Raw genomic sequence first — 13,487 nt, 5'->3', positions numbered from 1 at the left:
TCTGAACAACAAAGAGAAACACGTTCCTAGTCTGAACGTGAAGTGCTCATGTGCTTGCGGAGAATGGAGGAAACAGCTCGCTACGTTCGAGGGGTGTGAGGAGAAGTATTTTCTCCTCTGGATCAGTTCTGACAACACACACACACACACACACACACACACACACGTTACTTGCTGCTTACTGCCTACGTCTATTGATAGATCGCCAACGTTGCTAGTGGGCGCCTATGGCACGAGAATTACCACTACTCGTAAAATGTGTGTATTTGAACAACGGCAGCAGGGTGCCATTCACATCGGTATGTCCCCCCATAAACATTAACTTCACAGACACTATAGTTTTGATTGTACGGACCATGAGCGCTGTTGTTGCGACACGTGACAACGTAGTCCGCGAGCTTAATTATGTGAATATGGCCCGCAGCTCAACTAAGGTTACCTATGCCTGGTTTAAAGAATCGAACCGCCGTTTGTAAAACAGCTCCAAACGTTTAATTACTTTACAAATGAGTTGGGTGTTAAGTATTTGACCTTACGCATGTAAGCTGGAAAGAGTTCAGAAAAAGTTTAAAATTATGTTTAAGCTTCGCTGGAAGTGGCTCAGTGCTCTCATTGAGAAACAATGGATGAGTAACGTCCGGGCAGGTTGCGCTTCATTTTAAGCAGAAATTAGTTTTTCATGCATCTTAATGTTGATGACGTATCTCCTGAACTACGTGTCGTACAGTTATTAATTTCGCATGTTAATTCAGTGGCATATTTGGATACTGTCTGTAGAATACCCTCCAAAGACAGCTAATAGTAAAGAAGTAATAAATTAATATGTAATGTCTAATGCTGAGGCTGTACAGCAAGAGCAACAAGAATGTAGCAAGCGATTAGCTTATCTCCTCCTATGGTTCTGTGGATGGGGGGGGGGGGGAGGGGGGGGGGGAGAAGTCTTGCAATGGATCGAAATAATGTGCAAAGTTTTTTGGAAGTCGCAAAGTGTCCTCACCTTCTGGTAGTGGGTCATGTAGTCTGGGTAATTACCGCGTCACAAGTTACGCTGCCTCACGACACATAGACGTTTTCCAACTCTAATATTTTTTGACAAATTGAACCTTTAACGTAAGTCTATAGATCTCAATGACTAGGTTATGACAGCATATTAATTTTTTAAATTCGGTTAGTAATAATACGAAACACTGAAAATCAAATGTGTGTTGGTCCTGGAAGACTTCAGATAGGCAATCTGCAACTTGGACTTGAAGCATGAAATGGGTTAGCCATTTAGTGATATACAGGGTGGTTCTAATTCACCTTTCGCTTTTTGATCCAGTGTAGAAGGAAGGCTATTTACCGTCCAGGTAACCAACTTGATAGGAATGATGTTCAGAATATGCGCTGAGGGATTTGCATTGTTAGTAGTGTTAGTGTCATGAATTGCCGCTAGGCGCCGGTACTGCTATAGCGACGAATGGTTGAAACGAGCATCAGAGTGTATTACATTTTGCAGACAGTCAACATGCGTCCGGACAAGAAACAGAAATAGCGCTGCCACTCTTGAATAGTATCGACGCCTTATAGGAATACGTGGAGGTCACTTCCCGCACCGTGCGTTGAAGAACATGATTCGTAAGTGGGAATTAACTGGCGATTTAGGAATTTGCTCCTGACAAAGGCCGACGGCCAATTGCGCCTCTAAATTGTTGAAGTTACAGAAGCCATGGCTGAGAATGCTGGACGTAATGAGCGATCTTTAAGCAGTCTACGAGCTTTCTCACGACACCCGAACATTGCATGGTCGAACGTTCGAAAAATGCCGTGAATGATTGTTGGTTGGTTGGTTTATTTGTGGTAGGGGACCAAAAAGCGAGGTTATCTGTCCCATCCCGTTAGGGAAAAATGGTGAAGGAAGTCGGACGTGCCCTTTGTACAGTGCCTCTTACGTGAGGAAGATATTTTTACCAGTTTTAATAAATTATTGTCTCTTATTTGATGTATTCACGATAGTTAGGAAGTGCTGTAGTCCGTAGCCGGCAATGAGTCGGAGAGCATTTCCCACGCTGGCTGGCTAGGTGACGAAGCGACCATATGCCGCGCGTAGTGGGGTGGGGCTCGGCGCTGGACCGTAGCAACAAGCGTCAGCCTGGGAAATATACATGACGGGAAGTATCGCCATCTTGGCGCCAAAGTCACCGATTTTGTTTACTTATATTTAATAATTAAAGTCATTTATGACAACATGAATACTAGGAGGAGCCTCTGGATGTTTAAAAATATTTATCATAATTTTGCCTCGTTAAAATTCACACCCGTTCATTAACTAATGCATATCTTAGTAAGTACGAACTTGATCGGAAATCCACGAACTGTGACGAAACTAGTAAGAGATACGGACTGCGCGCCAAAGTCGGCAGTCGGCGTTAAGAGCTCTTCCTGTCTTGTTCGATGGTAGCCATGCTCTCGGTGGTGGTGGTGGTTAGTGTTTAACGTCCCGTCGACAACGAGGTCATTAGAGACGGAGCGCAAGCTCGGGTTAGGGAAGGATTGGGAAGGAAATCGGCCGTGCCCTTTCAAAGGAACCATCCCGGCATTTGCCTGAAACGATTTAGGGAAATCACGGAAAACCTAAATCAGGATGGCTGGAGACGGGATTGAACCGTCTTCCTCCAGAATGCGAGTCCAGTGTGCTAACCACTGCGCCACCTCGCTCGTATGCTCTCGGTTACGAGTAGTTTGTGGCATGAGTGTTTCATTATTGATCTAATAGGAATAAAAGTGATATTACGGCATTCTGAATGTTAATTTCGAGTAAATATATACCCCAAAGCTGATCGACAGCAATTTCAGATAATTAGCTTCCACCGACAGGGACATCCAATGCGCCAATAAAGAATCTGCACGGGACGACATTTACGAGAACTGCACCGCGCACAGGTAGGGGGAAATCCGACGACACGACCCATCAAGGCGGATCAAGGAACGTGTGACTTGCGACTTACACTCGCAAATTCCGGGTGGAAATGCTGACCAGTTATACTGTACGTCACATATAGTACCCTCTACAGACTCGCGGCTAAGCTGAGTAATAACAGTAACAGTTTCGAAGCGAGGGGATCTTGCACCTTTCGAAGGAACCATCCCGACGTTTAGCTGAAGCGATTTAGGGAAATCGCGGTAAACCTAAATGAAGATGGCTGGACGCGGGCCTGAACCGTCGTCCTCTCGAATGCGATTCAAGTGTGCTAACCACTGAGCCACTTCGCTCGGTAACAACAATTATTGGAAGGAATCTGTACTACGATTCCAGGTTGCCGTGAATGCAGATGGTCGTCACATTTAGTAACATTTGTAACCTGGAACGTAAACATGGTACGCAGTTAAGAAATATTATCCACTTTCGTGTAAATTAAAATGTGTTATTTTCGATGGTTTACTCGTTAGTTCCCTTCCGCATGATATTACAGTTGTATACAGAACATTTCATTGTCATACTACGACTCGTTTTTCAAAAAAATGTTCAAATGTGTGTGAAATCTTATGGGACTTTACTGCTAAGGTCATCAGTCTCTAAGCTTACACATTACTTAACCTAAATTATCCTAAGGACAGACAGACACAGACACACACACACACACACACACACACACACACACACACACACACACACACACGCCCGAGGGAGGACTAACCTCCGCCGGGATCAGCCGCACAGTCCATGACTACAGCGCCCCAGACCGTTCGGCTAATCCCGCGCTGCACTCGTTTTTCGTGGAGGGCCTTCCCAAGTAGCGAAAGTTTCATTACAACCGCCCTGTAGAGTATGACAGTAAGGAGTACTGCTGGCGGGCCCACCTATGGTGGTGAGGACGGTGGATGCGAAGAAGACGGCCTGCAGCAGGTTCCAGCGGCTGACAGGCGGCTCGCCCGGAGGCGGAGGGGGCACGGAGACGCCGCCGCCCACCGCGTCGGCCAGCGCCGCCTCGTAGCGCTGCAGCGCCGCCTCCACGCGCTGGTCCGCCCCCGCCCCCGCGGTCAAGTTGTGCAGCCGCTGCAGCAGCCACGCGCGCTCTTCGCGCACCGTGGACGCCAGTGCGCGCAGCCGCGCCTCCTCCGCTGGCTGCTCCAGCTCCCGGAACACCTGCCACGCAGTGCAGGACATACATGTACCTCAGTTCTTTACACTACATCACACTGCCACAATTTTATTGTTCACGATCTAGTGTAATGATGTTCGAAAATGGTTCAAATGGCTCTGAGCACTATGGGACTTAACATCTGTGGGCATCAGTCCCCTAGAACTTAGAACAACTTAAACCTAACTAACCTAAGGACATCACACACATCCATGCCCGAGGCAGGATTCGAACCTGCGACCGTAGCAGTCGCGCGGTTCGGGACTGAGCCCCTAGAACCGCTAGACCACCGCGGCCGGCCGTTTGTATGTTCTATCGTTCCCTGTGTGCTGGTATTACTACACTACACGCCATTAAAATTGCTACACCACGAAGATGACGTGCTACAGACGCGAAATTTAACCGACAGGAAGAAGATGCTGTGATATGCAAATGATTAGCTTTTCAGAGCATTCACACAAGACTGGCGCCGGTGGCGACACCTACAACGTGCTGACATGAGGAAAGTTTCCAACCGAATCCTCATACACAAACAGCAGGTGACCGGCGTTGCCTGGTGAAACGTTGTTGTGATGCCTCGTGTAAGGAGGAGAAATGCGTACCATCACGTTTCCGACTTTGATAAAGGTCGGATTGTAGCCTGTCGCGAGTGCGGTTTATCGTATCGCGACATTGCTGCTCGCGATGGTCGACATCCAATGGCTGTTAGCAGAATATGGAATCGGTGGGTTCAAGGGGGTAATACGGACCGCCGTGCTGGATCCTAACGGCCTCGTATCACTAGCAGTCGATATGACCGGCATCTTATCCGCATGGCTGTAACGGGTCGTGCAGCCATGTCTCGATCCCTGAGTCAACAGATGGGGACTTTTGCAAGACAACAACCATCTGCACAAACAGTTCGACGACGTTTGCAGCAGCACGGACTATCAGCTCGAAGACCATGGCTGCGGTCACCCTTGCATCACAGACAGGAGCGCCTGCGATGGTGTACTCAACGACGAACCTGGGTGCACGAATGGCAAAACGCCATTTTTTCGGATGAATCCAGGTTCGCATCCGTCGCATCCGTGTTTGACGTCATCACGGTGAACGCACATCGGAAGCGTGTATTCATCATCGCCATACAGGCGTATCACCCGGCGTGATGGTATGGGGTGCCATTGGTTACATGTCTCTGTCACCTCTTGTTCGCACTGACGGCACTTTGAACAGTGGACGTTACATTTCAGATGTGTTACGACCCGTGGCTCTACCCTTCATTCGATTCCTGCGGAACCCTACATTTCAGCAGGATAATGCACGACCGCATGTTGCAGGTCCTGTACGGGCCTTTCTGGATACAGAAAATGTTCGACTGCTGCCCTGGCCAGCACATTCTCCAGATCTCTCACCAATTGAAAACGTCTGGTCAATGGTGGCCGAGCGACTGGCTCGTCACAATACGCCATTCATTCGATTCCTGCGGAACCCTACATTTCAGCAGGATAATGCACGACCGCATGTTGCAGGTCCTGTACGGGCCTTTCTGGATACAGAAAATGTTCGACTGCTGCCCTGGCCAGCACATTCTCCAGATCTCTCACCAATTGAAAACGTCTGGTCAATGGTGGCCGAGCGACTGGCTCGTCACAATACGCCAGTCACTACTCTTGATGAACTGTGGTGTCGTGTTGAAGCTGCATGGGCAGCTGTACCTATACACGCCATCCAAGCTCTGTTTTACTCAATGCCCAGGCGTATCTATTTATTTATTTATTTATTGTTCTGTGGGACCAAATTAAGGAGAAGTCTCCATGGTCATCGAACGAGTCAATACATGAAATTATAACACGATATTAGAAACAGATAAAATGGAATGTAAAAAAAAAAACCATATTCAAGTGACAAGTCGTAAGTTTAAATAAAGAAAATCAACAATGTAACACTGGAATTTGGTTAAATTTTTAGCTCTTCCAGGAGCTCCTCGACAGAATAGAAGGAGTGAGCCATGAGGAAACTCTTCAGTTTAGACTTAAAAGAGTTTGGGCTTCTGCTAAGATTTTTGAGTTCTTGTGGTAGCTTATTGAAAATGGATGCAGCGCAACACTGCACTCCTTTCTGCACAAGAGTCAAGGAAGTGCATTCCACATGCAGATTTGATTTCTGCCTAGTATTAACTGAGTGAAAGCTGCTAATTCTTGGGAATAGGCTAATATTGCTAACAACAAACGACATTAAAGAAAATATATACTGTGAGGGCAATATTAGAATTCCCAGACTATTGAATAGGGGTCGACAAGAAGTTCTCGAACATACACCACATATAGCTCGAACAGCCCGTTTCTGAGCCAAAAATACCCTCTTTGAATCAGAAGAATTACCCCAAAAAATAACACAATACGACATAAGCGTATGAAAATATGCGAAGTAGACTACTTTTCGCGTTGAAGTGTCACTTATTTCAGATACTGTTCTAACGGTAAATAAAGCAGCATTTAGTTTCTGAACAAGATCCTGGACATGGGCTTTCCACAACAGCTTACTATCTATCCGAACGCCGTTATTGCGGCCAGAGGTGGTTGTTCTGGGTACTGATTTCTCAGGATCTACGCACCCAAATTGCATGAAAATGTTATGACATATCAGTCCCAGTATAATATATTAGTCCAATGATACCCGTTTATCATTTGCATTTCTTCTTGGTGTAGCAATTTTAATGGCCAGTAGTGTATTATTACAGTAACTATCATCATCATCATCATCATCATCATCATCAATATTTTATTATTATCACAGACGTTGCACAAAAAATATCTAAGAAGCGAAAAGAATGGAACATTCCAAGAACTTGTGATACCAATATAACCAGCTTATTCATCACGGGAAAATAGCAACTGTATTGATATTTAAAACAAGTCTCAGTTGCACATTTTTAAATACGTGGCGCGTTTTGAACTGTCTCTATAATCTCTAGATCTACAACAAAGTAACACTACGTATTTTGTTAAATTTATGCGAGGGACTGAAAACCCATTAAGTCAGGATCGCACGTGATATCTTTATCTGGATGGATTACTAGATGCGCAAACAATCTAGCCATCTTCAGATCATAAAACATTTCTGATTAGTGTTGGTGCCATTACAGTCCCAAACATCGTTAAAATCCTTCTTAAAATGACAGAACCGTTCATGACATAGTCAAAGACAGCTTTTCGTCATTCATGGCGAGTGTAACAGAACGACTGTCATAAAAAGAAAGTAGTTATGCCGTTAAAACTAAATAATAGACACAATCTGTATTTACATCATACGAAGTTTTAACGTCATAACGCTTTTGTTTTATGACTACCATTCAATTACACTGGTCACGAACGATGAAAAGCTGTTTTTAACTATGTCTTGTACGGGGATTGCCATTTTAAGCCAGATTTCAACGATGTGTGAAGCTGTAATGGCACTAACATTAATCATGAATGTTTTATGTTCTGAAAATAGCCACCATCTGTCACGTCTACATTTGAAGCATCTGCACAACGATTGGAATTCACGATATCCAGTTTTATGGCGCTATACGATATGTTCGTAGTTTTGAAAAAAAAAAAAAAAAACATGTGGGGCCTGAAGATGGCAAAATGAATTGCCGAAACTGGTTTCTTTCAGAATAAAATCAACTGTCTTAAAGTGTATGGCTGTTGGTAAAGTTTATTGACATTGAAAAGTACGTACCAGCCGACGTTCCTTGGTCGTAATGGACCAACTGAGATCCTAATAAACGGTTAAAGTGTCTGTACAAAGACACGACTGTTGTTTTAGATACATTATGAGACAGCCTATAACCACAAATAAAGGAGCTAGACAAAACTTCAGTATTTCACGAACACCTCTTAACATTTATTTAGATGATGCAATCCGGAAATGGAAGCAGATTTTCAACGGGTAATAAGGTTAACAGAAATTCCCGTTTGAATTTAATTATATTTGCATACGACACCAAGTTGTGAGGGCCGGTGTTGCCGAGCGGTTCTAGGCGCTTCAGTCCGGAACCACGCTGTTGCTACGGTCGCAGGTTCGAATCCTGCCTCGGACATGGATGTGTGTGATGTCCTTAGGTTAGTTAGGTTTAAGTAGTTCTAAGCTCTAGGTGACTGATGACCTCAGATGTTAAGTCCCATAGTGCTCAGAGCCATTTGACACCAAATTGTTGGCAGAGGATGAAGACAACCAACAATGGGGGGAATTGTGAATAGTATCAACTGACTATTTCAGAAAAGGAGACAAAATGAACATCTTTTAAACGAAAACATCCTCTACAAACAGAAACTGTGGTTAACTATAGAACAGGTCAAACATTTTTAGCTGTTTATGTTGCTACGGTACGTACTATATAACCAAGACATGGAGAAGAAATTAGCAAAGTTTGGGAACTTGTGTGGAACAACAAATAGATGTCTAAAAAATAAAAGGAGGAAACTGAATATCTTCAATATAATAACAGGAAACACGGGAGCGAACATCACGAAATAAGGAGTGGAGAGAGATTACCTCTCCAGACAGTAACATTTAAGCCAGTTGGAAGATGATTTTAAGGAAGAACGTCTTAGTTGTGGGTACAGTAAACAAATAGTAGAGGGTTACGCAGTATCGTGGGATCGAGCCTAAGCACAACTTCACTAATCAGGAGTGTTGAGTCTCCGACAGAAGTCCACAGTCACATTGGGCTGCGAAGATGCATGGCCGCCACACCCTCTTATGGGCCCCAGCAGAGTAGAGAAGGGCGTGAGAAGAGGTCAGCCAATCGCACGATAACCGATCTCCCTCCAGGACGACAACGCACAGCAGCGGCCCGACTGGTGGCGCCCCACTTCGACAGCAGCTTCACCGTTAGCCACTTCATTAGCCGACGCATCGTGCCCTGTTCATTACCAATCTCTACGTAGCTCAGTTACAGATCAACAGTCACTGCAGTTCAGTTGACAGACTTTTTAGTAGCGGTCGCTAGGACCAGAAGTGTTGTTTGTATTTGTCTTGTTGTAATAAAACTCATTAGTACGAGTTGTTTGATTGTTTGTCTAGCGAACCGAGTATGCAGGATTTCTAGACACAACGGAGAGAACGAACCTAAGCTGCGAGCTTTGCAGCCTAATGTTGGCGGTTTACTGTAGGAATGCCGCAGGACTAGACGTTTCTGAGTGAAAGCTAGACCGAGGAATTTGCAGCATAGAAAGCGGGCACGGGTACTGCTATTTTGGATGCACTCTGGTAAGCATCGAAAAGGAGTACAGACCATTTAGCGAGATATGGAGGTAACAGAGTTTAGCCGGCCATGGATAGGTAGAGACCATCAGTGTCTCCACTATCATAGAGACGCGTCATTCATAACTAGACTGAGGTGGAGTTTTCACAAAAGGAAACTTACGAACATTTAATACACACAGCACAGCACACAAGAGTAGATCACCTTATTTCTAAATTCCATCCTTACTTGATACTAAAAATATATATGTTGAGATTGTCATGTTAACGAAATGATTTGATGATAAACTGGGAAGTACCTAGTATTGGGCATTAAATTTGAGTATGTTTATCATGTCGAGTAAATTTTGTGACTGAATGGCAGATAAAGAAACTAATTAAAGACCATCGGTTAACGCATCGAAACAGAATTTTTAACCTAACATTTTATGACAAGCAAATCATTTTGGTATGTATTGCTTTTTATCCACGTTTGAGCATGATTACCTATTAAAAACCTTTTATTAATGTTGCCCGATTGGTTAAAATGTGTATTATTAAACCGGAATGTGATACAGTTCACTAGGACAGTCTGTCATCAGGTATGGAAGAGAGGACAGTGGCAGCCAATGGTAAGCGAGCTAAAGGAAGTGGTGGGGCAAAGCATAGTAAGCTGGATTTGGGTGTCAAGGCTCAACTTCAGTATTCCTTCGCTATATAAATGATGCACTGAGATACAGGTATTGCCATTGTCAAGATAATTAGCAATTTATCTACTTTACCTTTAATTTCCATAATATTGTGATTAAATAAGATTACTGTGCCTTCTGATCTGCACTCCCCATTTACTGAAGTAACTTCCAGCGTTAACGGAACCTTCGTCAAGCAGGGACACGCTCTACCTGACTACATCCGAAAAAGATCTAGAGCCCTCCTAGATGTTATCAGCGATATTTGGCCCTGAATTAGCCAAACCCGTCTAGTGTATTGTCAGCTATGAGCTTCGCAGCCATTCCTTCCAAATCCTATTCAGATGTAAGCCATGTCTAGTACAGCCGGATTTGTGGATTGTTATAACTGCCACCCTGAAGTTAGTTCCTTGTTAACAATCATCAGCGATCTCTCAAGCCCGGTGCTAAGTTCACAGCACGGTCAACATAAGGTTGATCAAATATCTGTGCCAAGCCCTCCCTTTTAGAGACGAGCAGCCAATATTGAGTGGTCAGGTTCCCGTTTATTTATTTCCAGAACAATCTGCAGCAATTTAAATATCGCAACAAAGTGCACAGGCACACAGTATGACTCTTCCACTATAAAACACAGTAAGAAAGTCTTCTGAAAGCGAAGACACTAGGGAATCGCCTGTTTTCTTTTTATTTTTTTTTTTACATTGGTTTGTACCGTTCTTGTGAGCAAGGTGGTTAAGTCAAGAATTTATCCGCGAAACACAGCATTCAGCGACTACTGCCATGAAACATGGCCCGAGCTGACAGAAATTTGGAGTACTCGTCATTTGGAGTACTCGTTCCTGTCTGTCGAGTCATCACAGGTTGCCTTTAGATCAGTTGATTCTCGAAATATCTGAGCACAGATTAGACTAATTCATTTGTCTTATTTACATTACGTACACACTCTCCGCATACTCAATTCCACGGCCCATGTAGTAATTTTAAATCCAATACCGCCATAAGTTTTCCTGAAGTATTATGTCAAGCTGCTTCGATCAGAATCCAAAATTTGTAGTTAATTGACTTCTGCGGAACACTTATTAATTATTACGGAATTTAGACCCTCCATACCACGACCATCGATGGCATATATAAAGATCGGGCAACCTGTGTCATAAACGGTACCTCTTTTATTGAAGACTAGTACACTGTGGGTAAGAGCCAATCACGCTTCATATTTCAGTAACAATTGACTGAAATTGACACCGAGTACGATTCGCTGATTTCTGCAATGTCGTGATTTATAAATCCTATTAATTTAAATTTACTTACAATGTTGGACACTTTAGCCTCTGCGGACACTTAACGTGAATGTGTTGGCCTACAACAGGCTTCCGGAGAATTATAACTCTAATAAGTGACAACTGAGAACACAGTTACAACTTCGTTCTACTGTTCTTCCAGAGACATTGGTAGTTCTAAATATCACATAAAAGAAAAATTATAACAGAATAATGCCATGAGGTTGGTCGACTTGCTTAAAACACTTCAAGTACCAGCAAATGGACACTAGCTGTGAAAGTTGTGCGGATCATAAAATATCTTGGATTCCCCTTTAAAATAAACCAGGGGCAAAGTATCATTGCACAGTATTTAATGGCTGTCGAGAATTCCGCAAGCTGCACTGAATAGCAATTCTTAAATCGATAGCTTTCGAGTGAGCGATCTCGTGAAAATAGCGTAAGGTTGGCTGTTTGGTGGATGGTATGTTTTGGCATGGAAAACTATTTAGTCTAGTCCGTAAAGGATGAGCTGAACTTAATCTGTACAGAAGAGCCATAAAGTGGAATTTCAAACAGTTTACGAGAATCGACTATCGCAGTAAATATGCGGGAACGAGAGCGAGGTCATTTAAGCTGTTTAGTTATGTCTTTCGTTACTCAGGTTGAAGAAACAGGACTATGATGCAAATGCAGTAACACAGATGAAAGATTAACGGTAACAGGGATATATGTGTACTGGAACTGTCGTGTCATGTTACAGAGCTTTGTATTCCGCTATCCGTTAGCATTGACAGAATGCTTTGTGTATGAGAAATACTATCTTGTAGACACTATGGAGACCAGATGTGCAGATTGTTTGTGAACTCTGCTAAGGCACTTGTCAAGTTTTGCTCAGTTTAATTTCTCCAGGCTTTTAAGCATTCTCGAATTTCCTGGAAGGGAAAAGAGTTACACTCTGCTTACTGAAGGTGTGCGATCCTGTTTCACGTAGAATACTGTGCCATGCTGTGTGCTCAAGCTGAAGCTTTGCGCAAAAATCGTCATTCGTGTCTCACGGCAATAAGTAACTCTTTATTGCTCATCTTTTATAATATTTCTTGTTTATTCGAACAGTTATCATTACTGAAGGAATCATTCAGAGATTAAGAGGATGGACTTTCCTAACTTTATAACTTTTCATTTACTTTTTGTAGCGCGAATTATTTTATGAAAAAACAGATGCAAACCTATCTGAACATAATCTGTATTCTCAATGTGATTTCAGTTGTTCGTCAACGAAAGTTGGATTGAGCACTCAATAGAGAACTAGAATAATTGATCTTCCGATGTGGATTAGAGGTGATGAACGAAAATATGGAACACCAAAAACATCTACATCTACAGCCTTTCTCCGAAAGCCACCTGATGGTGTGTGGCGGAGAGTACCTAGAGTACCTCTATCGGTTCTCCCTTCTATTCCAGTCTCGTATTGTTTGTGAAAAGAAGGATTGTCGGTATGCCTCTGTGTGGGCTCTAATCTCTCTGATTTTATCTTCATGGTCTCTTCGCGAGATATACGGAGGAGGAAGCAATATACCGCTCGACTCCTCGGTGAAGGTATGCTCTTGAAACTTCAACAAAAGCCCGTACCGAGCTACTGAGCGTCTCTCCTGCAGAGTCTTCCACTGTAGTTTATCTATCATCTCCGTAACGCTTTCGCTATTACTAAATGATACTGTAACGAAGAGCGCTGCTCTCCGTTGGATCCTCTCTATCTCTTCTGTCAACCCTATCTGGTACGGATCCCATACTGCTGAGCAGTATTCAAGCAGTGGGTGAACAGGTTTACTGTAACCTACTTCCTTTGTTTTCGGATTGCATTTCCTTAGGACTCTTCCAATGAATCTCAGTCTGGCATCTGCTTTACCGACGATCAACTTTATATGATCATTCCATTTTAAATCACTCCTAATGCCTACTCCCAGATAATTTAGGGAATTAACTGCTTCCAGTTGCTGACCTGCTATATTGTAGCTAAATGATACAGGATCTTTCTTTCTACGTATTCGCAGCACATTACACTTGTTTACATTTAGATTCAATTGCCATTCCCTGCACCATGCGTCAATTCGTTGCAGATCCCCCTACATTTCAGTACAATTTTCCATTGTTACAACCTCTGGATATACTACAGAATCATCCGCAAAAAGCCTCAGTGAACT

At 43.4% G+C, this 13,487-nt stretch overlaps 1 protein-coding gene across 1 annotated transcript in view; it reads right to left on the bottom strand.

The window, feature by feature from the left end:
- Positions 1 to 13,487, bottom strand: part of LOC126473859 (TWiK family of potassium channels protein 7) — a 440,647-nt gene that overhangs the window by 246,355 nt on the left and 180,805 nt on the right. The window contains exon 2 of the mRNA XM_050101187.1: positions 3,841 to 4,126. Within this exon, the coding sequence (XP_049957144.1) occupies positions 3,841 to 4,126 (286 nt within the window). The remainder of the gene's footprint in view (positions 1 to 3,840; positions 4,127 to 13,487) is intronic.

The sequence above is a fragment of the Schistocerca serialis genome, chromosome 4 (genome assembly GCF_023864345.2).
Source record: "Schistocerca serialis cubense isolate TAMUIC-IGC-003099 chromosome 4, iqSchSeri2.2, whole genome shotgun sequence".
Classification (NCBI taxonomy): domain Eukaryota; kingdom Metazoa; phylum Arthropoda; class Insecta; order Orthoptera; family Acrididae; genus Schistocerca; species Schistocerca serialis.
The sequence above is the reverse complement of the archived record's forward strand: the minus strand, read 5'-3'. Positions and strand labels throughout refer to the sequence as shown.